We start from the raw sequence: 27,300 nt of genomic DNA, 5'->3' as shown, positions 1-27,300 counted from the left end.
TTCATGACATTTGTATAATTCCTTGGAAAGTATGGATTTGAACATTCAGACTACTTATAATATCTCATATCTGAAGATGATATCTCAGTTTGTAGGTTGTCAATAGTAAGGCATTTTCTGTAAACGTAATTGTATTCTAGATGCGGGTGGCCACGCTGTGTACACAGACTTAATACCTTACATCTCTTCTCACATGTATTGTGAAGCTCCTGACACTCCCATAATGAATGCTATATGACAGATATATCTCCATTTCTATTCATAAGGGCAACATAGTATCTGATAAGTCACCCAGTTTGTCATTGTGTTATAAGTTATATCATTGATTATACCAAGCAAATGAATTTCAGAATATGAGAATGCTTCCTTTTGGAATGACTTTCCAAGCATGTGCATAATAGAATTTTACAGACAAGTAATTCAAATTAGGATCATAGATTTAAAAGTAGAAGGGATATTAGAGATCATTTAATTCAACCCCTTATTTTACAAATGAGAAAACTGAGGCCCATAAGAAGGTAAGTGACTTGTCCAACATCACACACGTGGTCAGTATCAGAGCCAGGTTTTGAACGTTGATGTTTGGATTCCAGATTCAATGCATTATACTGCTTCTAACAAACTTTCTGTTTACAAAGTAGCTACCCATGTTTCTATGGTCTTGTCCCAGAAAAAACTTCTAGCTAAATCCACCACCTTGATTTAGAACCATTGCAATATTCACAGCACCCATGACAGCCATGAATATCATGGTGCAATTCAGATTCACAAAATACCACAGACTCTCCACATGTAAGGCAGAACCAAAACATTTATTCAGACCCAAATCCATCACAGCAAAAAAAAATCTGTACACAATAACAATGCAGAGGACAATACCATCCCCAAGCCTTCCCCCTGCTAGGCTTCCCACAAACCAGCTCCATTACACTCATCACAAGCAGGCTCTCTTAAACAAAATCACTCATGTTGCCCAGGAGCCTGCTTAAACAAAATCACTCATGTTGCCCAGGAGCCTGCATCCTTCCTAGCTCTGACTTCTCTCAAGACTAACTTCCTCTCAACTCTGCCTCTTCCTGCTCCATCCATTCAGCAAACTCCTCCCACCAGGCTCCATGTGACTTAATGGACGTGTTAATGAATAGGAAAGATTTTCCAATTCAAGTTACCATTACACTTGAAAAGGTTCAAATATGTGATATTCTCATATGTTTACCTCCTCGTGGTATTAGGAGTGGAATCCAATAGATTTTATTTTGATTAGATCAGCTCAAGTTTTATAATTTTAATTCACTGCTTAATCAGATGAGAATTTGCACAGTATTCTTTTTAGATTAAATCTTCCTTTTCCACTGCCCCACAATTACTGCATGTTAACAGTAGCAGTTTTCAGATAAAAGGTGAAGGAGAGAAATGGGTTAACATCTGCTTTGGCAGCCCATTGTTAAATGTATGCACATTTGCTTGGGATCCAAAGGTCTTGGTTCACATCTCCATTGTGCTACCAGCCACGTGACCAGATTAGGAAGCCTCAGTTTCCTCATCTTTGAAGCAAGAATCACAATACTATCACTGCCTACTTCCCAAGATTGTTTTGCAAAAAGTCCTTTATTAACTGCTGTGTAAATATGAGCTAAACAGTACGCATATATATACACATATTGACAAAATCAGCATCTTTATCTTGTCATTTCCAACACCTGTAGATACTAAGTTCTTGCTTTGGATTAAACAGAGATTGAATTCAACCAGTGTATTAAGTGCCTACCAAGTGTTAAAGGCATTATGCTATGGGGCTGGACGTCCAAAGGTAAGAAATAGATCTGACTCCAAGGAGCTTTACAATCTTACAAACACGTAGCGTTACTAATCAATACACTTACATAAATAGTTGGATAATGCCAAACTTTCAAAAACTGATATGTGTACATTCTACATAATCATATTTAAGGAATTCTGAATTCCTAAGAAAACATTTGTTTTCAAATTGTGCAGGTTAAGGTTAGACTAAATCTTTCCACAAGGCAAAAGATACAGTCTTACAACCAAGAATATCCTATTCTGCAAGGCTAAATATAATCCTGCAGAGGTGAACTAGAGCTTTGGTAGAATAGAGAGAATTTTCAAATCTTTCCAATGAAAACACCAGGAATTTTGAAATGCTAACATAAGAAGAGTAAAGAGAAACTCTTAAAAGAAAATGTATTTGAACAGTCAGAAGGGGCAGTAGGATAGTGTGGTGTTAACATTCTGAAGGGAAAAGAAAAGTGTCCCTTCAAGACCTTGTCTTCAGAGGGTGTCAAGGGAGATAAAAGACTTAGGAGTGGGTTGATTCTTTTCTGAGGATTGGAAGAAGGGAAATAGAATGGAAGGTAAAAGAAGGAAGAAGCAGATAGAGCTTGCTATTTCACAATTTCTCATTACTGGAGCACATGAAAAGAAGACCATATAAACATAAAGAAGGGGTGGAAAGACTAGGCTTCAGAAAACCTCTCTCAATGTAAATGGACAAAGGAGAGTTGGACACACACATATACACAGAGAATTTGGTGTAGAAGTACAGCAAAGGAGGGTTTAAAAGGGAGGATAATCCCAGACGGGGACTTGTTATGAGGAAAGCAAACTTCCTGATCTCAAAAGGGGAATTAAAAGAAGCAAGGGGGTGGGGGCTGAGGCATGACTAGAACCCAGTTAAGAAGGTGCCTTAGATTGCCTTTTAAACAATTGAAGAAATGGCTGAACAAATTGTATTATAGAAGTATAATAGAATATTAATAGTCTGAAAGAAATGACAAAAGATATACTTATCCCAAGCAATAAGAATTAACACAATGAGCAGGGCCTAGAGAACAATTTATAAAAGTACAAAAACATTGTAAAAAAACAACTTTGAAAAATTTAAGAACTATAATTAGAGCAATGACTTTTCCATGTGTCCAGAGGACATGATAAAACATATTCCCCACTTCCTGACAGAGGGGCATCAACTTACATTTTTGGACATTGTTACCATGTGAATTTGTTGTGTTTGATTATGCTAATTTGTTACGGGGTTTGGTTCCCCCACAAATACTTTTAAGTAATGTGGTACAGGAATGGGGGTAGGGCGTTAACCGTAGTGATAGCCAAAAGAATTCCATTGAAACATTTTTTTGACACTCAAAGCACAGACAAGTAGACCAGTTTTGAAAGTGTGTGGAATTTATTTTGCTTTTTAAAAAAAGGTAATATGAAATAGATTCATTTATTCATTTACAATTCTCTTTTGCAATATAAAATATTTTTTATGTTTTAAGTTCAAAATAAAAAATTAAATTAAATTAAACTCATTAGGAAACCTGTCTCTGATTCAAGACTTAGGACTCTAGAATGGCCAGTAGTCAAGGCCTTGCAAAATTCTCAATCATTGGCATCACCCAGACTCACTGCTGTTATGGTTGTGACCCTTACTTTTTCAGTCTCAACATTATCTCTGTGTCATGTGGGGCATGGGCATTACAGTGCATATCTCCAAAGCTCACTTTTGGTTTTATATATTTAATTGCCTATATATCTTGAATATTGAATCCTTATCAGGACTATTTGATACAAATTTTTTTTTCCTCGTTAGAACATTAGTCTTTTTGTTATTCCTAGGTAGGTTCCATTTTGGAGTGCAAAAGCATTCATACAAATCAAATAAATTTTATGTAATGGAAATTGTCTTTTCTTTTATCATAGCTTCTATCTCTTGTTTGATAAGAATTTATCTTCACACTCTTAGCTATGAAATGCAAATGGTTTCCTATTCTGAATTTTTAGTGGCATGATCTTTAATATTCAAATCACCCATTTCAAATTTTTTGTGGAATATGGTGTTGGATGTTGCTCTGAATCTAATTGCTGCCAGACTGCTTTACAGTTTTTCCACAGTTCTTGTTAAATAGGGAGTTATTTTCTAGGTAATTTATGTTTTCAGGTTTATTGTATACTGGGTTATTGAGTTAAATTATTTTTATTGAACTGCATCTTAAATCAAGAGAGAAATTCTATTAAGAAGAGCTAAGGAGGGACTCCATTTCAGGGATATGGGGCAGCCAGTGCAAAGGAGTGACATGTGAGGAAAGCAGGCCACTTTGGCCAATCATGGAATGTAAGAAGGGGAGTGTTGTCCTTTGAAGTTGTAAAGATTGGGGCCAGGTTGTTGAGGGCTTTGAATGCTAAGCAGAGGAGCTTATGTTTGTCCTAGAGGCAATTGGAAGCCTTTGGAGTTGATCTAGGGAGTCACATGATAAATCTGCACTTAAGGAAAAGGACCAGTTTGAGTAAGATGAGTCAGGTGCTTCATTTGTTGGGTCATTGGGAGATGACACCAGAAAAGTACATTAGAGTCAGATAATGGAGGGCTGGCTGCAAATGCTGCCCAAGGGAATTTAGACCATCATATAAGCATTAGTGATCCACTGAAGGTGTTTGAGCAGGATAGTGGATACTGTGTGCAGAATGTTTCAGGAAAAGTAATGAGCTAGTGAGGTGCCCTAAGAGCTTTAGTCTGATGGAACCATAGGATTTCCAGCTGAAAAGAACCTTAACATCTATTCCAACCACCTCATTTTACATTTGAGGAAATTGAGGTCCAAAGAATGGAAGAGGGGAAGAGTCTTGCAAAAGTTTCCCAACTAATAAATCACACAGTTGGAATTTGAATCCAGGACCTTTGACAGGACCTACAAATCCTATGCTCTTTCCATCATACCACAGTGTGTCTTCATCTTTGAAATGCTTCAGGTACAGAGATAGGGAGGACTTCTCAGCTAATACCAGGAAAACCACAACTCTGACCTCTGGGGGAAGGTCAAAAACATTTGGTCAGATGAATTGAGGTAAGTGCCATATTTGAGGTCATATAATCAAAATGTTCTCCTTTGACTCTATTTGCCTGCCCCATGGCAGCATGCTATAATTTAAACTGATGTCCTTTGACTGCACCCTCAGAGCAGCAGAGCTCTCAGTGGTCCTCTGAGATATAATCAATTGGAAACATTGGACCATAAATGGAAACATAAATGTGACCCAGAGGTCTTTTTCCCACTGAATTAATTCCAAAGATTTATAAAATGTTAAGAGTGAAAGGGAAGGAGGGGGTGGAGCCAAGATGACACAATAAAAGCAAGGACTTGCTTGAGCTCTCCCCGCAAACCCAGCAAAATACCTGTAAAAAATTACTCTGAACAAATTCTGGAGCTGCAGAACCCACAGAATGATGGAGTGAAGCAAATCTCCAGGCCAAGACAGCCTGGAAGGTCGAAGGGAAGCGTCGGGCTAGGAACAGAACACAGTCCAGTGTGGGCTGCGCAAGCAAAGGCAGGGTCTGAGTGGACCTCAGGGGCACCGAATCACTGGCAGCTATGGCAGTTTTCAGACCTCTTGACCCCAAAATGCTGATGACAACTTGGAAGGTCAGTGGAAAAAACTTGTCAGGCCTGTGTGAGAGAGTAGTGGAGTGGAGGGGGTGGGGTAGAGAACCCCCAAGAAGCCCACAGCTGCTGCTGCAGTAGCAGCAGCTGTTTTTGGAGGTCTAGTCCCACAGATTATGGGGTGATCAAACAGCTGACCTGCCCCCACTGGAAGCAGGAAACTACCTTGACAAAGAGCTCAGGTCAAGTAATTGGCTAGGAAAATGAGTAAACAAGGGGAAATAATCAGATTATAGAATCTTATTTTGGTGACAAGGAAGATCAAAACATAAAACCAGAACAAGATAACAAAGTCAAAGCTCCTGTATTCAAAGCCTCCAGGAAAAATATGAACTGCTCTCAGGAGAGGCCATGGAAGAGCTCAAAAAGGATTTTGAAAATGAAGTAAGAGAAATAGAAGAAAAATTGGGAAGAGAAATGAGAATGATGCAGGAAAATCATAAAAAAATGAGTCAACTGCTTGCTAAAGGGGACTCAAAAAAATGTTGAAGAAAATAACACCTTAAAAAAATAAACTAGCCCACATAGCAAAAGAGATCCAAAAAGCCAATGAGGAGAAGAATGCCTTAAAAAACAGAATTGGACAAATGGAAAAGGAGGTCCAAAAGCTCACTGAAGAAAATAATTCCTTAAAAACTAGAATGGAGCAGATGGAAGTGAATGACTTCATGAAAAAATCAAGAAATTATAAAGCAAAACCAAAAGAATGAAAAAATAGAAGACAATGTGAAATATCTCATTGGAAAAGCAACTGACCTGGAAAATCCATTTCACAGATAGCCAGTATCTTTGGGGTCATGAAGAGTCAGACATGGCTGAAATGACAGAAAGAACTGAGTGATGTTGGGCAGTTTTAAATAGCAGGCAATATGGCATTGTAGAAGGAACATCACTGGGGCAGTTCACCTTTCTGAGGATCTTTTTCATGGAATCAGTGAAATGGGGCCATGTCAGAGGGATACCAGATTGGTTTGACCCAACAGGCTCCACATGTCGGTAGAGTTGGAGCCCTCTCTCTTCTCATAGAAATACCTCCTTTCTTTCCTTTCTTCATGCTAGCTGCCAAGACCTCTTTCCCAACTTCCATCCTTCCCAAATACCTTATGTTTCTGGAATAGGACTTTGTTTTCATCAATGTAGGGGTCTCCTGTGGGGGGGGGGGGCATCTACCAGCAGTACAAGTTGGCAGTTTTGAGTCTTAGAGAGTTGCCTAAAGCAGTGAGAGATGAAGGGACATGTGTGGGGTCACACAGCCATGGTGCAACAGGGTCAGGTTGAACATCTAGGCCTTCTTGACTTCAAGGCTAGCTCCCAGTCCTCTATGCCACGCTACCTCTCTAGTACCTTATAAAGAAAAAGAGGGCATGTGTATGTTGTCTCCCCCAATAGAAGCTAGACTTGAGAGCAGGGATTGTTTCATTTCTGTCATCATATGCTCAGTGCCTAGCAAGGTATCTGGTATGCTGTAAGTGGTTAATAAATGCTTGCTACATTTGACATGGATCCTCAGGAGCGCTGGAGAATTTCGGGTCTATGTGCAGCCATTGTTTTAGTTACATTGTTCTGTAATGACACTTGAGCCCTTGAACGGGAAAGACTTTGCAGTGGGAGCGAGCTGCATTGTTAATTGAACATCTGGATTCTGTCGTTTCAGCTTTGGGATATCCGGAAGAAAGCAGCTGTCCAGACATTTCAGAATACCTACCAGGTGTTGACCGTGACCTTCAATGACACCAGTGATCAGATTATCTCTGGTGGTATCGACAATGACATCAAGGTGTGTCTCCTATGGGATCATGCCCCTCTTCCCATCTCCTTTTCACACCTATAAGTTTATGGTGTATCTGCACATGGTATACCAGTGAAGCCTTTTATGACTTTAATGGAAGCCAGGCATTTTCTGAAATGATTTCTCCGGTTCCTTTTTATCTGTTTATCATTAACGATGATCAGTATCAGTAACGATCATCATTAGTGCTGACATTCATATGGTGCATTCAGGTTTTACAGAGTTTATTTGCTGTAGCAATTCTTCGTAGATTCTATTCTGCACTTATTAACATTTTTCAGGTGAGGCAACTGAGGCCCAGAGAAGTTTAAGGACTTGCTTGGGTTATGAAATTAGTGAGTGTCTGAGGCACTCAAATTGAGGTCTGCCTTGAATCCAAGCTCAGAGTTTTTTCTAGTATACCACAGTGGGGTATTTTATTTGGTTACTTTTATTATATCCTCCTGTGGAATTGGTTTATTTAAGTTATTAATTTCCTGTTTTGTCAATTTGGGTAATTTATATTTTAATATGTAATCAACCATTTCTCTAGGATCCTTTAATTTGTTAGAATATTTTTACACAGTATTCCCTAATGATATTCTTAATTTTTTTATGCTTATTGTGATCTTTTTTTTTCTTTGTAATTTTGTTGATTTGTGTTTCTCTTTCTCCTTTTTTTTGCTTGTACTAATGGCTTATCTATTTTTATTAGCCTTTTCGAAAAAACCAGCTTTGTGCTATTTATTAATTAAATTGTTCTCTCATGTTCTATTTATTTCTGCTCTTTTCATTATCTCTTTGGACTGTTTGTTCCTTTTCTAATGTCTTTTAGTGTAGATTTTTGTTTTCTCCCATTCTTTCTTATTAATGTTGTCACTCAGTACTATAAATTTACTTGTAGGAACTATTTTGCCTGTACACTATAGATTTTGTTATATAGTGTTAGTGTGATCGTAGCTTTATAAGCATTCTCTTATCCTCTTTGTGATTTTTGTTAGACCTAAAGGAGTTTAGTATATTAATTTTCATTGTTGCTCTATAGTTTTTATTCATGGTATTATTTGATTTTATTGCATTGTCATCTTGAAAATACAACATGCAAGATTTCTGCTTTTTTGGATTTACCAAATATAGCTTTTTAAAACCAAGCCAGGGATCAGTTTTTCTGAAAGTTTTATATTTTATATGAAAAGAACATACAAGGATCATTTATTTCAGTCACTTAAATTTCTCTCTTCATCTTATTTTCTACTCATTCAGTAACAAGTTTGTTGCTTCTTTTTCTTCTCTTAAATAGTCTGATATTGAAATTTTAAAGTCCTTTACTGTTATGATTTTGTTTTTTCTTCTGAGACCATTCTGAATGTTTGTGTATAAAAATGTAAAATGAAATATCTTGCTCATTGTTTCTTTCATTGCCATAATGCCCACAGTTTTTTAGTTTGCATTCAACTTTGTGTGACAGTGTCCTTATTACTGCGTTTGCTTTTTTTGAGCTTGCAGTTGCATGATGTAATTAGACCACCTCTTAATTTTGATCCATATGTGTCATTTTGTGTCGTATACATTACCTGTAAGCAAAACACAAGTTTTGTCTCTTGGTCTACTCTTAGAAGAGCTTGACGTTTATTGTTCTAAGTCTTCTCACATTTCCAAACCTCCCCTCCCATCTTATTGTTCTTGATGTGTCTAGCGGGAGTAAAATCTATTTTAATTTTCTATAACTGTTTCTACTGTTAAAAACCAATTAGCAAGCCAAATTAAATTTTCTAATTTAAATTATGGAAACGAATTTCTTATTATTCCCTGAGGCTTGGCCCCTTTTTGTTATAGATAAGTTTTAGGAGTGTCAGTTCACCTTTCTCTTGATTTTTTTATGATATCTTACTGTTTTAAATGTCTTTAGTAATAACTATGGATATATTTTAGCCCTCTGCCTTTTGGTGCTAGTCTTAATATGCATTTTTTCCTATTCAAACTCCAACTTAAATATTTCTCTTACAGCTGCAAAGCTTCTTGAAAAAATGATTAAGTATATGTAATAACATATTTAAAGTATTTTATTGTTTCTCTTAATTCAATTTGAAATTTCTGTAATGCTAGTAGGTATTTTACTTTCAAATGCTACTCAAATTACTCATAATTATAGCATCTATATTCTATACTTTAATATCTAATTCCATGCTTTTAAAGCTTTAGTGTAGTCTTGTCTAGTTTCATTAATTATCTCCTTATTTTTGAAAAGTTAGATGATAGTCTAATTGGCATTTTTATATTTTTTTCCTTGTCATTTGAAGGTCTTTGTAATTCTGGAACTTAACAATTACATGCTTTGGAGATTTGTAATTAGGATTTTTTCATGCTGAGGTCTAGTGTCTTCACTCTGCTTGCAGAGTATCACCTTTTCTTGTCTACTCTGGAAACTTCCCCTTATCCACAAGCACTGTCCCAAGTAATTTTCTTTGTTTCTTTTCTAATATCTTCAAGAATTCTGATCTAAAGTTCACCATTCTACATCTGTCTCCCTTCTTACTTTGTTCTGCACCTACATTGGTTGTCATTCAGGTGCTTATATTTAGAGATAATTCAATTTTATTTTCCCTACTAATTGTCCTTCATATGACTTTATTGTACTATTTGCTGCTGCCATTTCTTCAGTGTTACTCTGCATTTTTATTAATTGTGCCTTTGTTTCTTTCTGTGCTTCTCCCCCCTCAAACCCCACAATTAGTCTTCCTTTAATGTATTTATTATACAGTTTAATTCCAAAGAAGCTTTATCATCTGGTTCTCTCATATTATAGAATTTCTACATTGTACTAGAATTTGTCTTTGATTTTTCTTATTATCTCCATTTAGGGGTGACAGTGGCAACAGGGGTGGGCCTCCAAAAGGTGTTCTGGGTAAGAAATTGAATTGCAGGGCTTTTATATTGTCAGTAAGGGAGATGGATGAAAATGTTAGCTTCCTTGCAGCCTCTCAACTACATCTGATATTGAAGGTGGAACTAGGGGTGACAGTTTTGGAAGCTTGAGGTGGTACTGGGCATGAGTGGGATCTCCTTTTAAGCTGTGGAGGTGGACAGTCAGCCTGGTGGTTCTTAAAGTCTAAGGCTGTGCAGGTGGAGATAGGGTGGAGAGTTGGAACTGCCTAACAGCAGTGACTCTGAGTCCGTGCTCTCGATGTCCTCTGAGGAGTGGGCTGTAGCATTGGGAAGCTGGGAAATTAGCCTTAATGTGGTTGTTCAGGATCTGTACTGTTAAGCCATGGAGGTAGGAGGTGAAGGATATCCTAGTTTAGACAGCAGAGGAGGAGTGAACAGGATGGTAGCAGGAGCTGTAGCCACAGGGTGGCCTTGGTCCCTTTCCCCTTAATTAGGATGTCAAAAAAGGCACCTTTTCCCCTTTGGGTGGAGGGGTTACCAAGGGGAAGAGATAGCTTTTGTGTTCTTGAATTGTTCAGAACTGACTTGTCTAGTGCCTTTTTTTCTCATAAGTTAATTGTATGGGATGGTATTTCACCATTCCTCCCATACTCCTAATCCCACCCAAACTCTCTAGGCTACTTTTAATCTGGAAAATGATGTTTTAAGGGTGTGAGACTAGAAAGAGGCAGGCTTGTGAGATAGAGAGGAAGGAGGACTTGCTGCTTCAGGACTCTCTCCCGAGTCTGTTTCCCTCCGTGATTCTTCTCTTCTCACCTCTACAGCTGCAATGAGTGCCCCATGGGTTGTGTACACAAGTAGATAGATAGATATTGCCTTGGAGGAGAGTAACTGCAGCTGATCAAAGGGAAGCTGGTCATCATTTTTAATGATCTCTTCATGACACCATTGAACTATTTTTTAAAAACCCATTACCAAAGGAAGAAATGAAAATCCCTGTTCATTGGCAGATCATAGAAAATTAACCTTAAAGATCATTTAGCCTAGAGATTCTTAACCTTTTTTTGTGTCATAGACCTAATCTTTTTTTTCAATTTCATAATGAAAGAAATGCTGCTAACTTTCTGGCAGATTAATGAAGATAAAAACTTTTTTTCCTCCATCCAAGTTCATGGATCCCTTGCAAAACCAAGACCAGAGAACTTTCCTAAATCACATATGTAGTGGAAGAGTCAGAACTGCAAACTAGGTCTTTGTAATACTCAGTGTAATGCTCTTTCTGCACTACCACCCTGCCCTCGGGGAGTCACTGAGTATTAATTGGGTATTGAGGAAATACAGAAAGCATCAGCGGGGACTTTTGCAGAGACCTGCTGCTCTGTGGGTGACATCTCCTCAGAGAACTGGTAAAATCAAGCCACTGTTATCTTTGCTTCTATGTAGGGCTACAGTCTGCCTTGCAGGCAGGGACTCTTCTGTTTTTATCATCATATGTCCCATGTCACATACTAGGTACTCTGTCAGTATTTGCTGAGTTGAATCGAACCTCAATCATCTATAGGTAGTGGTGGCTGTTCCAGGAACCCAGGGGAAATAGGTAGAATACAGAACTAGAATCAGGAAACTCTAGGTTAGGATCTCACCTCTGGAACTTATTCACTGTGTAATTTCTCAGAGCTTCAGTTTCCTTCCCTGTAAAATGAGAATCAAGTGCCTCAGGGTTATTGTGAGGCTCAAATTGAGTTGATCTCTATACACCACTTTTTAAACCTTAGCCATGTAAATGTCAGTTATTAGAAAAGCAAGAAACTGGGGTTAGAAAATTCTTTCAACAGCCTATGAATTCTCTACACAATACTTAAATACAATCCTACTGATTTGTTATAGTTTCTTTGTTCCAAAAGCTGAGGATTAAGAACAAGCCAGTTCCCTCTGAAACCCATTGGGGCTCTGTTCTGCCAGGCAATATGAGGAAAGAGACTGAGGGCAGGGAAAGCTGAGAAAAGGAGATCTGACCTGCTGGGTGGCTGGCCACGCAGGGCTCTCCCTTTTCTGTAGTCCTGTCGTGAGCAGCAGTGGTGAGAGGAAATTGACTTGGAGTGAGAAGCAACAGAATGGAGTTTTTGCAGGAATTTGGCAGAAATAAGTGCCTGGCTCTTAATTTCTGGTGAGATCCCAAGAAGTATTTTGATTCTAATGAAAGCATCTTTCAGCCTTTACAAATCCTTTAGTTCTTAAGGAGGGAAAATTTGGAAATGTGGAAATGGAGAAGCACACATTTAATTCTTTCCACGTTGAGCACATTTCAGTGAAACCACTAGTGAGGAGCAGCAATGACAGTTTTAACAGATCGTTCGCCATTCTCAGCACTCCAGAGTCCTGAGGCAGCAAACAGCCTGACAAATAAATTCTTAACAAAGTGTGTTGGGCTCTGCAGAGGAAGGTGCTATTGATGGGGAAAGGGGGATTGTTTGCCCTCTGGATGGGCTTGATTGCTGGCACCTGACTTAGTTCCCAGGCCAGTGAAACTGCTGCTCTGCTTTTCCCTGCTCAGCCGACAAGCAGTGTTTCAATCTTGTATTTAAGATAAATGTTAGCCCTAACTCCAGATTAAAAGGTGGCGCCACCTAGCCACCAAGAGAGCACTTCAAAGAAGCTGATTCCCTAGGAGAGTGTGCATCTATCCCTTTTCTGTCTTTCAGCTTGAGTTCTGGAAAACTCAAGTAATTTAATTAATTAAATTAGAAGTAATTTAATGTTGATAGTGTTGAATAAGCAAATGAAATTTGGCTAAAATTCCAAATAAAAGCAAAACTCAAACTTTACTTTTGAGCAAAAGAAAAAATAAAAAATTAGTGCTAACTGTCATTCAGTACTTTGATGGATCTGTGATCTCTTTGATGTGGTGCCCCATCAGATACGTTAGCAGCTCCACAGCCTCTGGAGGAGGCTGCCATTGTCTGTGGCTTCCTGTCATTCCTCCACAGCAAGTCCACCCAGGTTGGTGGGGTCCTTGCTAGACCTCTTGATATTGCACAGTAAACATTGGAGTGTAGGGATAATCTGTCAGTAATTCTTCCCTCTTGCTGCATGACTAGTCTGCCCTCCCCCCTTTCCTGTTATCAGTCTCCCTGGCGATTTTTCTACTTTTGCACAATATTATGTATGTGTGTGTACATGCACCTACATATAGAAATATATGTATTTAATAAAAATCTGTTTACACTCACCATGTCTCCATCCTTTGGAAATAATCACAACCTACTTTTCTGTGACCCTTCATAAACTCTTTTTCATCTATTTGCTAGTAAAATTTTATTGCCTTTTTTAGATAGTTGTGGTCAGTATATGTGTTTTAATTCTGTTTTCTTTGTGTCATTTCACATAAATATTTGAAAGTATATTTATATACTGTTAAAAAGTATATAAATATAATTTTCACATTATTCTTAATATTTTTCATATTTGTAATTTTGGGGCCTAATCGTTTTCTGTTCAGTCAGTGTACCAGTTTTTCTGGCAAGTCTCTCACTGCTGGCCCTGCGGGCTGATTTCTCATGTTACATGTTACAAAGCATTGTAAGTACACTTTGGTAACACTTTGTCTCCACCCAGGTCTGGGACTTGCGCCAGAACAAGCTGACATACACCATGAGGGGCCATGCCGATTCTGTGACAGGATTGAGTTTAAGTTCTGAAGGATCTTACCTGCTCTCCAACGCAATGGACAACACAGGTACCCCTGGGAGTGCACCCTACCAATTTCACCATCCTAGGAGTATCACTGAGAAGTGATCTGATGGCAATTAGGTCATAGAAACATGATCAGGAAGACCCCACCCTCCCCCAGGGTAGGATAAGAGACAGCCTTCTGAAACCTCTTTAGAGAGTCATTTTCAAGTGATGAGGAATGGATTAGATTTCTCAGCTTGTATCTTAAGCTTTCCTTTGATTCATTGAGAAAGTTAGATTGGTAAGTCAAGAGGTCCTCAGCTTTCTTACTCCCCTTAGCCAGCCTTTCACTTGGAAGGGTAGAAATGTGGTTACCATGTTAGAGGAAGGAGATGGGAGTATTTATAATGTAGAGGTGGGAGCCAGGGACAGGCAAAGGGCCGAGGTTTTCCCTTTTGATGTATAGTTCCATGCTTGGGTGTTTCAGACTAAAGGATGTTCTGAGTTTCAGTGACTTGACATTGAACATTGAACATTGTCATCCTAAATGTCAGATAGTCCTAATTGGATTTGATTCTTAATCCTGGTCTTCTTCAGTTTATTTTATGCTGATTTTTTTTCTAGAATAAGCTAGGGTCTCCTTAGATTTGGGGCTAGGTTATCTGAAACTTTTGAGTTAGAGGATATAGCCATTTGGTTCCTACCTTGGGTAGGTTTTCTGCTAACCAAATGCAGCATAGGCTTGAGTAAAGTGTACGACCTAGTCATTCCTACAATTGATTTGAGACCATTCTATAACAAAACATCCCTTGCTTTTGTTTGTAAATTTTCAAAACACTTTCACAAAGGTTAGCTCACTTGATCCTCACCAATGCCTGTCTCTTCTTTCTCTCCATCAACCTGTAAGTGTCTTGAGGGCAGAGATTGTGTTTTTCAGCTTTGTAGTCTTAGCATGTGATACACATTTAATAAATGTTTGTGGAATTGTATACCCTTGTAGCCTAAGGAAAGTTTTATTTTCCCCACTGTACGGATGCTGAGATTGAGTTAAAGGGACATTAACCCTTGCTCAAGGTTCCACAGCTCATTGTTGACATCATCGGCACTAGGACCCTGGTCTGCTGGCTTTCCTCAGGGCAGTGACTTTTTTTGTATCTTTTCAGGGTTTTCTGGACCACATGGCTAAAGCCAATTTTCAAGCTGCCTAGGAATATTCATGATTCTGCAGGGAACTAGATGAAAATTGCCTCCTTTGATTTTGAGTCTTTAAGCCTTTTGGCCTTCCCCACTCTAGTATCCTTGCTGTGCAGATGTGGACGCAGGCTTTCCCCAGGGTTTTCTTCTGAACAGCAGGGGCACAGGAGCCATACTCATAGCTTTGTGCAGTTCAGTAAATGTGAATGTTTGGGTGATGTGTTTTATCCAAAGTCTTTGCAACCAGTCTACATGAAGAGCAGAGTGGCAGTGCTGTTGGAAATCAGTAGCTGAAGCCACAGAAACTAAGCCACACAGAAGGACTAAAACAAAAGTTAATTAGTACTAGGTAGGAAAAAAGTGAGAAGCAAGGGAGGAAGCAGAGAATGGGAATAATTTGGAGATTGCATCTAATTTAGACTGAACTGATGAGCTATAATCATCCTTGTGTGAAGTGCAGTTCCAGGAGTCGCAAAGGGAGCTGGAGTTATTAGAAGGATAAGCAGATCCTTATGGGTCTGCTTGTGGGAGTGAGGCCTGGCTTCCGATGCACTCTCGAGGAAGGCAATGCCGTAACTGGAGGCAACCAGTAAAAGGGTGGTAGCAGTGCACAGGACACTGGGCCAGTCAGTGGGAGGCCTGGCCTCCGGTCCTGGCTCTGTCGCTGACTGAGTCACTGTCATCACAGACAAGGCATCTTTTCTGGGCCTCAGTTTTCTTGTCTACAAAATAAAAAAGGTTAGACTTAATGACTTTTATAATCTTTTGTAACTCAAAGATATATGCACACACATACATATATAGATACACACTTACACCCATATGTATATACACACAACCATGTGTATGTATTATATATCTGTGTAGGAAGGACAGAGGTAAGATAACAGGATTGTTCCAAACTATTATGGAAGAGGGCCCCATTAGAGGAATGATTCGTTTGAGTTTGTTCATTCTAGTACCCCTGGACTATATGAAAGCACTTCAGAGAGAAGAGGGTCTAAGCTGGGTTAGATCCTGGGGAGTATCCATCAGGTGACTGTGGCTGATCCTGAGCTGCTCAGGTGGGTTCTACCTGTGCACAATGCCAGTGACTAGTGATTTGAGAAGGGTTGCTTTAGTTTGTGTTCTTTTGTTCTTACTGGGGAAAAGCATTAAAGACCAAGATTTGGAGCAGTTTATTTGACCCTGAATTGTACTCCCTTGGTCCATTTAATGAGAGCCCAAACACATTCTCTTCCCTTTCAGATTGTCAGAAAACCTAAGCAGGTGCTTGGAGATGTTCTCTACTGTCCTGCTCTTCTGTTACTCAGAGAACACAATGCCTTTGTTCCAATGACAGGAAAGTTGGCTCTGATCTTCTGTCCACATGTGGTCTTTGACTGCTGTGCTTGTTTCTTTACAGTTCGGATCTGGGATGTCCGGCCTTTTGCCCCCAAAGAGAGATGTGTGAAGATATTTCAGGGAAATGTACATAACTTTGAGAAGGTAAGCTTAGTGTATCCATGAACTTTTACTTTATAATAATGCCTCTGTTAATGTTAATAGCAGTCCATTGCTATATTATTATCAGAAACTTCATTGTCAGAGAGAGATCCTGTGGGAAACATAGCAATGCATTCTGGGAAGCAGATTCTCTCCCTGCCATACCTCAACAGATGAAGGTCAGGATGAAGGAATCAGGGGTATTTGACTTGGAAGAGGCTTAGGTAAGACAAGTGTATAACCAACTTCATATATCTGAAGGGCTGTCACGTGAAACAGAGATGAGACTCATTCTGTTTCATCCCAGAGAAAAAGGACCAGGGAATAGAAGTCTCAGAGAAGTAGCTTTGTATTTAAAGCAGAGAAAAGCTGTGCCCTAAATAGAGCTGTCCAAAATGGCATGGGCTGCCTCAGAAAACAGCAGGGCAGAATGGCCAGTGAGGGATGTTGTCAAATGTCAGCTTCTAGAGGACAGATAGGGATGTGTATTTTGTCTTTGTAGCCCTACCACTTAGCACATAGCAAGCGCTTTTAATAAAAGTTAATTAAATTAATTCGTAGAGGAGATTCTTGTTCACATATTGATCAGAACTCAGTGCCTCTGGACAGCTCTTCAGCTGAGATTCTTTGAGCCTGTGACTTCTTCCTTTCTTCCTCATAAGGAGAAATAATGGGCATGAGGCCCTTTATGAAGGCTCTCTTGCCTGTTCTGAGATGGCTCTTCAGCTGATGATACAGTACTGCTTGCATTCAAGGACCAGAATGAAGGTGGGCCCTTGCTATCTGTCCTCAGTGGAGATCACAGCCCCAGTCCATTTAAGTCTTCCCTTCACCAGCTTCTCTTACCATATACTTAGTGTGAGGGAAACAGGAAGAGCCCCTAAACTTTTCATTTCCCAGGGAGAATCAGTTCCTAGAGTCTTCAAGAATAATGTACTTGCTCTGTGAGTTCACTGGGACTCAGGTTTGTTCTGTAAATCAGCTCACAGATTTGTATTTTTTAAAGAGAAAGAAAAAGAGTTTTAATAAGGACCAAGATGAATAGAGCAAAGGGAGCTTCTATTTGCGGGCCCAGCAGCAAGATTTCTCTTTATGTGTGAATTAAGCATTTTTTATTTTTTATTATATATGAGTTATGAAATAGTAACACATTGGTGTTTTAAGTCATAAAATACAAGTCATAATTGCTGATCACCTTCCTAGGGAAAACAATTAAAATGTAACTTGTGATATTTAAAGGTTCTCAGTAATCTCATTTTCAAGCCAGGGATGCTTATCATAGACTGACTTACACTGAGTTAGTTATTTTTTTAGCTGCACACATTTTACTTCTCCCTCTACTAGACAATAAAGCCTCTAAGTACAGGGATCTTGTTTTACTTTCTCTTGCCTGAACATCCCTGAGTTGCTCAGGAAATGTGGATTATTTTATTGATGAAGGCTGTGGGCACAGAAAGGGGGTAGGAGGAGACAAAGAAAGAAAGAAAGTACTGCCAAAGAAATCATGATTCCATACAGTGTGCCTGGGGTCAGGCCTGCCTTCCAAACCCAGCTCTCCACATCTAACCGCTGGGCAGAGGGTACAGCTGTCTGGGAGCCACCATCAGTGACTGGCCTGCCAGGCCTTGGGGTGGGGAGCCAGGAGGGGTCTGATGTACTTAGAGCCTGCCAGTGAAGAGAAAGCATGGAGAAGAACATGAAGTCCAAAGTCAGAAGACTTGGCTTTGAGGTTAGGATCTGCATCCTGAACCCACGCCCTTGTCCTCTGTGAATCTCAGTTTCTTCCTCTGTAAAATGAGGGTGTTGGACTGGATGGCCCCTAAGGTCCCTCCCAGCGCTGCCATCCTTTGCTCCAGTGAGCATTGGAAAATGCTGCTCTTTTCAGTGGACCCTCTTTGCTCTTTGTTGCAGAATCTCCTGAGGTGTTCCTGGTCACCTGATGGAAGCAAAATTGCAGCCGGTTCAGCCGACAGGTAAGAATTATTGCAATGCAAGATAAAATGAATGATGCAGCTGGGCAGGGGTTGTCTCATGTTTAATACATGGAGCACGGAGACAGAGCCAGAGCAGATGTGGAGTGATCGCAGTGGTCAGGAAGTGAGAGACCCTACACAGCTTGGAAGCTTTAAGTACTGATTCACAAAAACACTTTTTCTTGACCCTCATGGGGGAATTTTGAACTGGTGGATGTCCAGCTTCATCAAGGTCCCTTCAGGTCAGGCCTCCTCCAAATAGGCTGAGGGCTTTGGGGGGGAAGAGGGCAGTTGGAAGCTTTCCTTGATGAGTGAATAAAGATTGACATGAGTGCCCTCAGATGTTTCATTGGAATAAGAGTCCAGGTAAAACAGGTCAAACTTCCCCTCCCATGAGAAGGGAAGGTGAATCTATGTTTGATGTACTTGTAGAGTCTTTCACAATGATCTGCATCTGGAATGGAGGTTGGAGGTTAAATAGAGATATCATTCTGCTGTGGACTGATGAGGCAGCCGAGCTCCAAGGAGGGGAGAGAAGAGAACAGGGCAGCGCCAAGTGATCTGTGCTGCTGGTGCCCCCCAGGGACCCCTTCAAAATGGGGTGGCAGATTATGTACAAGCTGAGACAGGCGGTACTGGCCTCCTTTGAGGCCCTCCTCCCATAGTTGCTCCAACAAAGATGTCATCCTGTCCTTTTAGACTTTGGTGCAAAACCCTCTGCCCCCATGCCATCCTCCTGGCTGCAGAAGGGGAGGAGGTAGCTCAGGCCCCCAACCCTGTATTTCTTCCACTGCTCTCAGAGACCCCAAGAGTCATTAAATTAACCCAGTGCTGCAGGGAAGCCAGAGTGCCTGCTGGCCTTGCGTGATTGTTTCTGTCAGTGAATGACCCATCTCAAAGGAGCCCAGCAGCATGTTGAGATCCAGGGCCCAACCTGGCAGACCCTGTTTGCTGTGGATCCTCGAGGTCCCCATAGCCCAGGCAGTCCACCTCCTTAGGCCCCAAAGTAAGAGGGGCCCTCTTCTAGCTGTGACAGCGAACTTTCTTGAATTTACAAAAGTTCATTTTTCTTCTTTGACAACTCGCCTGAGATGTAGAGGACAAGTGTCCCAGAATCTTAGTGCTAGCAGGGCCTTCAGTGACCGTCTGTCTAATCCATCCTGGGCTAGACTGAGAATTCCCTCCATAATGTCCCTGTTGCCAGCTTATTTGGCCTTTGCTTGGAGAACTCTCATGGGTGAATGGTCACAGAGCAGCGTGTTCTCAGTGTGCTCTTAGACCAAGCTCCAGTCTGCCTCTGCCCATCTCAAGCACACTGCTTCTGGTTCTATCTCTTGGGGCTCTAACCTCTTTTCCCCATAACAGCGCTTTAGATTTTTGACAACTGCTAGCCCAAAGGTCCTCTCGTCCTTCACCTGGTCCTCATGACGAGGTCTGCATGCTCTTCCTGTCCTGGTGTCCCTCCCCTTACTTGTTCATCCTTGTCCTTCCTAAATGTGGTACCCAGAACTAAAGGCAGTTCCTCAGACCATCCCCTCCTGAGGTCCTGGACACCCCTTTCCTTAATGGCCATCCCCCCTTAATGCCCTATCTTAGATGGTACCTCCTCAGGGCATTAGCAGGCTGGTGACTCGAGGCTTTTCCAGGTAGTTACTAAAAGATGGAACAGCTGCTGGTAAACTGAAGCCACATCTGATTCTTACTGAATGAAAATGGCTTTGATTGTTCTTGTAATGATCACATCTCAGGTTCTTATTCAGCAGATTACCAACCTTTTTACTTAATTAGATCCTTATGCATTTGTATTTGCATAAGCTTTCCTTCAGATCACAGTTTCTTCTGACCTCTCATTTTTTCCTTCTCTCAGTGGATTTGAATTGTCCTGTTGTTGCCAAGTGGTGGTCTCAGGAGAGCCCCACCTCTGACCAGCTGGTCACTAGTGGGGATTTTCCTGGAAACCGTGACAGCTCCAAATACGCTTTGGTACTTTGTCACAAAAACTGAAGGATGACAGAAGGAGCACTGTTCCTGCCACAGGTTTCCATGTGAAAGCAAGGAACTGACAAGGAAGCCGTCTAAATTTAGCGCCTAATTGACAGCCACCTTTCGAGAATCCTTCATGTAAATCCTACAAGAGCTGAAGTTCTCGCTGGCTTTCATGTGCCCTAAAAATAGAGGCCTTCCAGAAAGCAACATTACCAGGTCTGGCCCATGTTTGGTCTTTTATTCAGGAAGTTTCCCTTCCCCAAATGATTCCTCTCATTCTCTTGAGTTGATCACTGGATTTACAACCAGAAAGGAACTTGGAGATCATCTCCAAACAACTTGTTTTACAGAGGCCCAGAAGGGAACTGAAATTATAGGGGCTTATGAGCTAAGAGCAGAGAAAAGGTGATGCCCCAGGGCCCCACTCCTCTTCCAGCCTGGTCAGGGCTCCCCACATAGTATAATTAAGCACACTATACCCACCCACTCCTACCAAGTTAGTGGTATTGAAGTTGTACTGGAGCTTGGATTTTTATTTTTATTTTTTTAAGCAAAATTCTGACTAGAATATATTGAGGCAGCTAGATGGCACCATAGTGCCTTGGGCGCTAGGCCTGGAGTCAGGAAGATCTGAGTTCAAATTTGGCCTGAGAAACTTACTAGCTATGAGACCTTGAGCAAGTCACTTGACCCCTGGCTCAGTTTCCTCAATGGGAATAATAATAGCACCTACATCCCAGGGTTGTTGTAAGGATCAAGTGAGATAATATTTATAAAAGCACTTAGCACAGGGCCTAACACATAGTAGGTGCTATGTAAAAACTTGTTATTCTTTTATCAAGTGTTGACTAGATGTCTAGTCAGTTTTGTTGGATTTGGGGGGGGGCGCGGCGCTGATAATACTCATTTGTGTGTTGTAATTAAAATCTAATTTCTTAGCATTGCCATTGGGTTATTTTGCACTGCCCCATGAATATAATGCTCTTTATTCTTTCTTTCATGTACCATAACTTGTTTGAGGGGAGGAGACCTGGAATACACAGAGGCAGGGACTTTTAGAAGGTACTGGGAAGTCAGCTTTGGGAGGTGCAGTTGTCCTGTCACTGATAAACTCTGGCATGAAGAGATACCACTGAGTCCTACTGAGTTAGCTCCAGATAGAAAGTTGCCTCCTGGAGTGCTCTGGGATCTCTGGCACCTCCAAGGAGCTTCATGGGGCATTTCACCCTTCCTAACCCCAGACATTCTCTAATTCAGCACATACGCAGCATTCAGAAATCAGAACTTCTTTAAGGTAGTTAAGACAAAGGTTCATATAACCCTCTACACCAGGGGAAGTCAACTTGGGAGTCCATGACCTTTTTATTTTTTAACAGTTTGATCACTCTAGTTGAATATAATTGTTTTTCTTTGAAATCCCACATATTTTATGTTGTGCATTAAAAACATTTAGGGGGCCACATTGCCCCAGGGCTGCAGGACTCCTAAGCAGCAAGAGTCTTTAATCAGTAGAGCATGAAGCCTGATCGTGTTGGCTGCATGTGGCCACTGCCACCCTTACCACCCCATCGCACAGCTCATTAACTTCCCACACCCAAATCGGCCAAGCAGCTTCATCAGAGAAGTGCCCAGATTACTTGAGAAATGATCAGACTCATCCTGCTTATTCCTTTGATTCATAGCAGTGAATGAAAGAGCAGAGATACTGTTTTCACCTCTTGATCGGTGTAATTGGAGTTTCCTGGGCTTCATTAAATGTGTTGAGATACTCCCTGCTCTAGGGCTTCGTGACTCAGGCCAGCAGATTATTGGTGACTGTTTACAGTGATAGCAGCAGCACCCACAGGCCCAACCACTGAGCAGCTGTCCTTTGCCTGTGCAGGTGACCCCTCAGTAGGGCTTGTATTTTGAGCTGTTTTCTCAGTAACGGGGATGTTACTGTGACTTGGCCATGTGTTTTCCCTCTCATCTTTGTGACAGGTGGTGTCCATTGGCATCTAGCTGACAGGATCAAGGGTGGCTATGGAACGTAGCGTAACTAACTTGCCTGTGACCTTTAATTTACTTTCAACTTTTGCGTATCACTGAAACTTTGCATAGTATCTACCTGAGTATATCATGTATTTTTGGGAAAGGAAGCAAGTATATATTGGGCATTTGGGGAGTTCAGGGACAGAGAGTTGGGGACAGAGTATTAGGGTGGAAAGAGAGGGTCCCAAGATCTCATCTTGGTTGTTGTTGCTTAACTGTGTGACTGTGGGCAAGACTTGCCTTCTGTGAGCCCTAATTTCCATAAAATTAAGGAGTCAGGCTATCTTTCAGGCTCATTCAGTTTCTAACATTCTAGTTACCTGTAGAATCTAGTAACATTTAACTAAAACAAATATTTGCACAGAACAGATGTCCTGTCCCTTTCTTGGATCCAGGGATGGAATTGCTTCTGAGCATGTTTTACCTGAGTCTGCAGTTTAACTATCAAACAGCTAGTTTACTTCTAAGACATTTCTTACCTGATTGGAGGCTAACAATAGCCAGGTTACATTGGCTTACTTTCTGGGGTAGGGGGGAAATGTGACTCCTCTGTCACCATGTTTTTTTTTTTTTCATTTGTAAGCATGTTCATTGAAAATTGCTGCTTGTGTTCAGGGTAAAAGCTAGAGGGGCATAGCTCTTTCCTACTTTGCCCTGTTCCCCGTCTTCACCTTTCTGGGCCTAAGACATACTTGCTATGATGTCTTGTAGGTTCGTGTATGTGTGGGATACTACAAGCAGGAGGATCCTTTACAAGCTGCCTGGCCATGCTGGCTCCGTCAACGAAGTGGCCTTCCACCCAGATGAGCCCATCAGTAAGTGTCTGCAGTCCTTAGCAGAGAGGGGAACAGCTCCCATACCTCTTAAGAGTGCTAGACCTCAATTTTGTGGGGGGAGGGAGGGACTGTAGATTCCCTTCCTATACCAAGAGTAGCCTCTGAGATGTATAATGCTGCTGCATCTCTTTCCTTGGGAACACTCCTTGTGGATGCCACTGAAAATCATACTACTATATTGAATGTGGTTGGGGGTCAAGGGAATGGGGAGGGAAGTGGATGGGAGTTGCTCCTTCTTTGTCCTATTCGGCCCACATTGTGACCGTAAAGAGCTTGATGCTCCAAGAGATTTAGTGGCCTCAGTCAACCAAAAAGCCTTTAAATGCTTGCCTCTGTGCCAGGTATGGTGCTGCGTGCCAGGGACACCAGGACAAATGTAAGATGTTCCCTGCTCTCAGGGAGTTTGCATTAGGTTCTGAGTCCAGAGTAGCTTGAGTTTATTAGACTTAATCCATATTTCATAGATTTATTTTGCTATCAGGAAATCTTCTAATACGTAATTCAATGAAAGTTTCACTTTAACTTTCATTGGCTAGTTTGCTTATATAAAGGACCTTATGTTGAATGAAGAAAATCTCTAATTTTTCCACTAATTAACACATGGATTTGCATATGTTTGGTTCTTAGCCATGCATTACTGCACATATGATAGAAACCCTTCCCTTCGCTTCCTCCTGGAGTGCTGGCACCCCAGGAAAGGCACAGAAGCAATTATAACTTGATCAGTGTTTACAGCTTGCTCCAGCACATTAGTTCTCAGAATTGTGGGGTTGGAAAGTTAGGGGGAACCCAGCTCTCCTGTGATTCAACAGTCACAGAGGTCACTTTGAAGAAGCTAGGTTAGTGTGGGGAGAGTTTTATTCTACAAAATGTTACTTCCCTGATTTTGTCTGTGGGCCAGCCAGCAACTCAGAATATGAAATAACATTAAGGATGCAATTTCTTAAAAAGTTACGCAAAATATCCTGTGACTCACTTTCGTGAAGGGAAGAATTGAAGCCAAGTCTAAATTACTTTGAGATAAGAATTGACTCTTGTTGCCAAGCCCCTGCATTCTCCCTGACTCTTAACCTCCTGTTGCCTTGTGCTTTGTTCACTCTCCCCTGCAGTTCTTTCTGCATCCAGTGACAAAAGACTTTATATGGGAGAGATCCAGTGAAGATCTGAAGTGGAAGACTCAAGAGTTATTTGACCTTGAAACCTTGGTTTGCAAAAATGGAATTTAATTGAATGGCATTGGGCCTGTGTTCTCCCTTCCTATAAAGACCATTACTTGCTAAAGGTGGAGGGTGAATTTGCTTTCTAAGATAGCCATATTTGCAAGGTGACATCCTCGACATCCTGACGAGGGTGACAGAGGCAACCTCCACTTACCTCCAGAAACCATACACCGAATTTCCTGGGTTTATTTCTTGAAGAAACAAGGTTACTTCCAAGGGACCGGCATTGTGTTAGTGTGTATTTCCCAACACAGGCAGAAGGTTGGGACGGGAAATTTGAACAAAATGTGTTAGCTTTTTGTTTTGTTTTATTTTTTGATTCAGTAACTAGCTTATATGATATTTTCTGTCACTGTTTCTCTCAGTCATTTTCTATGAAAAGCTGAATAGATGCCTTTTGACATGAGCTGTGTAGATGGAATTTATTGCTGTCTTTTCTTGGGAGCATGAGCACCGTAAATCAAAGCTGGAGCTGTGATGTGGACAAGGATACAATCCATACAGGCTTCTGAGAAGCTGGTGACTTAGATTTTGTTTCTCTGTTCTGTTGTGAGGAGGTTTACTCTACTCCATGAAAATGACAAACCAGCAGTTTTTCAGCAACTAAATCCCGTTCTTCTGTTGGGAGCCGAGTGGCCATAAGGTGATAAATAAAACTGGGAGGGACCCTGGGCTCCTTGCTCCATGTCTAATGGAGAAGGCCTAGGGTTGCTCAGGCCTGCCACTACCCCTTTCTATTAGCTACTCTCCCCATGGCTGGCAAACTTAGGGGAGCGACTCATTAGGGAGCATGTCTTTGGCTTGGAAATCAAAACTCATTGAGATGGAATCTGTTGATGTTCCATGTGATTCCAGTTCATTAATGTTCCAGTTTCCTGAAGGACATTAAGAAATGACCACAGGTGTCATGGTGGCATTCTTACACATGCCTGTATGTAACTTAGTCACAAGGGGGATCAGTCACCTACATATCTAGAGTGCTTTGAGGTTTTTGAGGTTCCTTCCTCACAGCCTTGAGACATAGAGGTCTGTCCCAATGAAGTGTCTTCATTTGCATGGCCCTGGTAATAAGGGGCCTTCACAGCACACCTATACCAAGAGTATTTAATCTTGCTTGTCCTTATGAAAGACTAGAAAATCCAGGTCCCTGATAGCTCTGAAGCTAAAAGAGGGTCCTTACCATGGGCTGGGGTTGCCAACCGAGGGAATGTAGGAGGCAGACAAAATGGTCAGCAGACCTTCCCTCTCCTGAGCCATTTCAGCTGTTTCCACAAGTCACTCTTGCCCTGCCTCTGCACTTGATTTTGTGAGAATCTGGCACACACACAGACACAGACACAGACAGAGACACACACACACACTCTCTCTCTCTCTCTCTCTCTCTCTCTCTCTCTCTCTCTCTCTCTCTCTCTCTCTCTCTCTCACTACTCCCAGTGTGGCCCAGCCATTGTCACCTTTCATCCCTGCTTCCTCTCCACCCTTCCCCCACCAGGCTGTCAAATGTTTTCATTGAGATGAGAGAAGAAGAGGAACCAGAATCATAACACCCTGATTTTGTCAACAGGAAGAAGAGGAGAGTCCCTGAAAACAGCAAACATCCCTGCACCTGTTCCTAACCCTTTCCTCAGGCTTGGCCTCTCCAGGCCTTGAGGGAAACCCCTGTGTGGTGATGGAGAGCAGGGAATGGTAACAGTGGTGAGAATGTAATCCTAGGGCCTGGGGAATAAAGATTTTAGTATAAGCTTCCCCAAAGGATGTAAATTTTGTTTCTCAATTCGGAAGAGATAGATGGCCCCCAAATGAGTAATGGCATTTCTGGTTTGCTATTAATTTCCCTTTATGACTTTCACGGCCTCTAGCAGTTAATACTGTTGGCACTTAAAAAGCCAGCCTCCTTTTTCAGATGGCTGTTGGGTGGGGGCTTATTTCAGGGTTTTTTCCTGCTTAATAACCTGAAAATGTGTCTGAAGGCCATTTCTTTGTGTATGTAGATCCTGCTTTCAGATCCTGGCAGTAGAGTCTGAAACCCTGTTCTCAAAAAGGCTCAGACTAGTCAGCTGTGTGTAGGGTAGTCCTGACTCCTGAATTCTTTCAACCCTGTAGTGAATGAGAGTCACCAGATCACACTGCAGAGCTCCAAAAGTTCAGATCCCCCAAGGGCTGATTTCAGGGGCTCCAAAGTGACCCACTTCTAACAGCTGCATATTAGTGAGTCCCCCATTCTTTGGGAGAAAGAGGCCTTCGTTCACCTCAGCTGCCTTCTTTTACAAGGTTGATTCTCCATGGGGGTTCCTTCCAACCAGTGCCTGGCTGCCTTGGCTCTTGCCTCTTATCTAGCTGTGCAGTGGGGAATGTGGGTCATAGCAGAAGGAGGAAAGCTGTCATCTCAAGTCAGTCTGAGGTCTGATTGTGGTGGGGAGAAGGTCTCCCATACTAGAGTTTGTCCACATGAATGAATTTGGGATGTAACAACCCAGAATACAGGGAGTTGAGTTCTCCAGGGCAGATGGGAAGAACTACTGGCCAGGTGAGTCCTTACATTTCTGTTACTACCTCATCAGTCAGAATGAGAGCTAGGTCAGATAATACTCTTCATTTTAAAGATGAGAAAACAGACAAGATAGGTCTTCTGGTTTATGGTCCATTTGTCTTCCTCAATGGTACCCTTGTGCTGTACCCTCGATGGTACCCTTGCACCACTGAGTTTAGGGCGTGAAGTGGAGGCCAGAGCTGAGGTGCCTTCCATGTCCATCATCCCTTTTCTCCTCCCTGACTTCTCTTGGCCTTCTGTAC

At 41.4% G+C, this 27,300-nt stretch overlaps 1 protein-coding gene across 1 annotated transcript in view; it reads left to right on the top strand.

The window, feature by feature from the left end:
• Positions 1-24,913, top strand: part of SNRNP40 (small nuclear ribonucleoprotein U5 subunit 40) — a 46,909-nt gene extending 21,996 nt beyond the window's left edge. The window contains exons 5-10 of the mRNA XM_072609661.1: positions 7,111-7,233; positions 13,726-13,846; positions 16,382-16,464; positions 18,373-18,434; positions 23,163-23,266; positions 24,397-24,913. Coding sequence (XP_072465762.1) covers positions 7,111-7,233; positions 13,726-13,846; positions 16,382-16,464; positions 18,373-18,434; positions 23,163-23,266; positions 24,397-24,446 — 543 coding nt within the window. The 3' untranslated portion in view covers positions 24,447-24,913. The remainder of the gene's footprint in view (positions 1-7,110; positions 7,234-13,725; positions 13,847-16,381; positions 16,465-18,372; positions 18,435-23,162; positions 23,267-24,396) is intronic.
• Positions 24,914-27,300: the final 2,387 nt, after the last annotated feature.

Source organism: Notamacropus eugenii, chromosome 5, assembly GCF_028372415.1.
Source record: "Notamacropus eugenii isolate mMacEug1 chromosome 5, mMacEug1.pri_v2, whole genome shotgun sequence".
In the NCBI taxonomy this organism is placed as follows: Eukaryota; Metazoa; Chordata; class Mammalia; order Diprotodontia; family Macropodidae; genus Notamacropus; species Notamacropus eugenii.
Note: the sequence above shows the minus strand (reverse complement) of the source record. Positions and strands in the feature narration are given on the sequence as shown.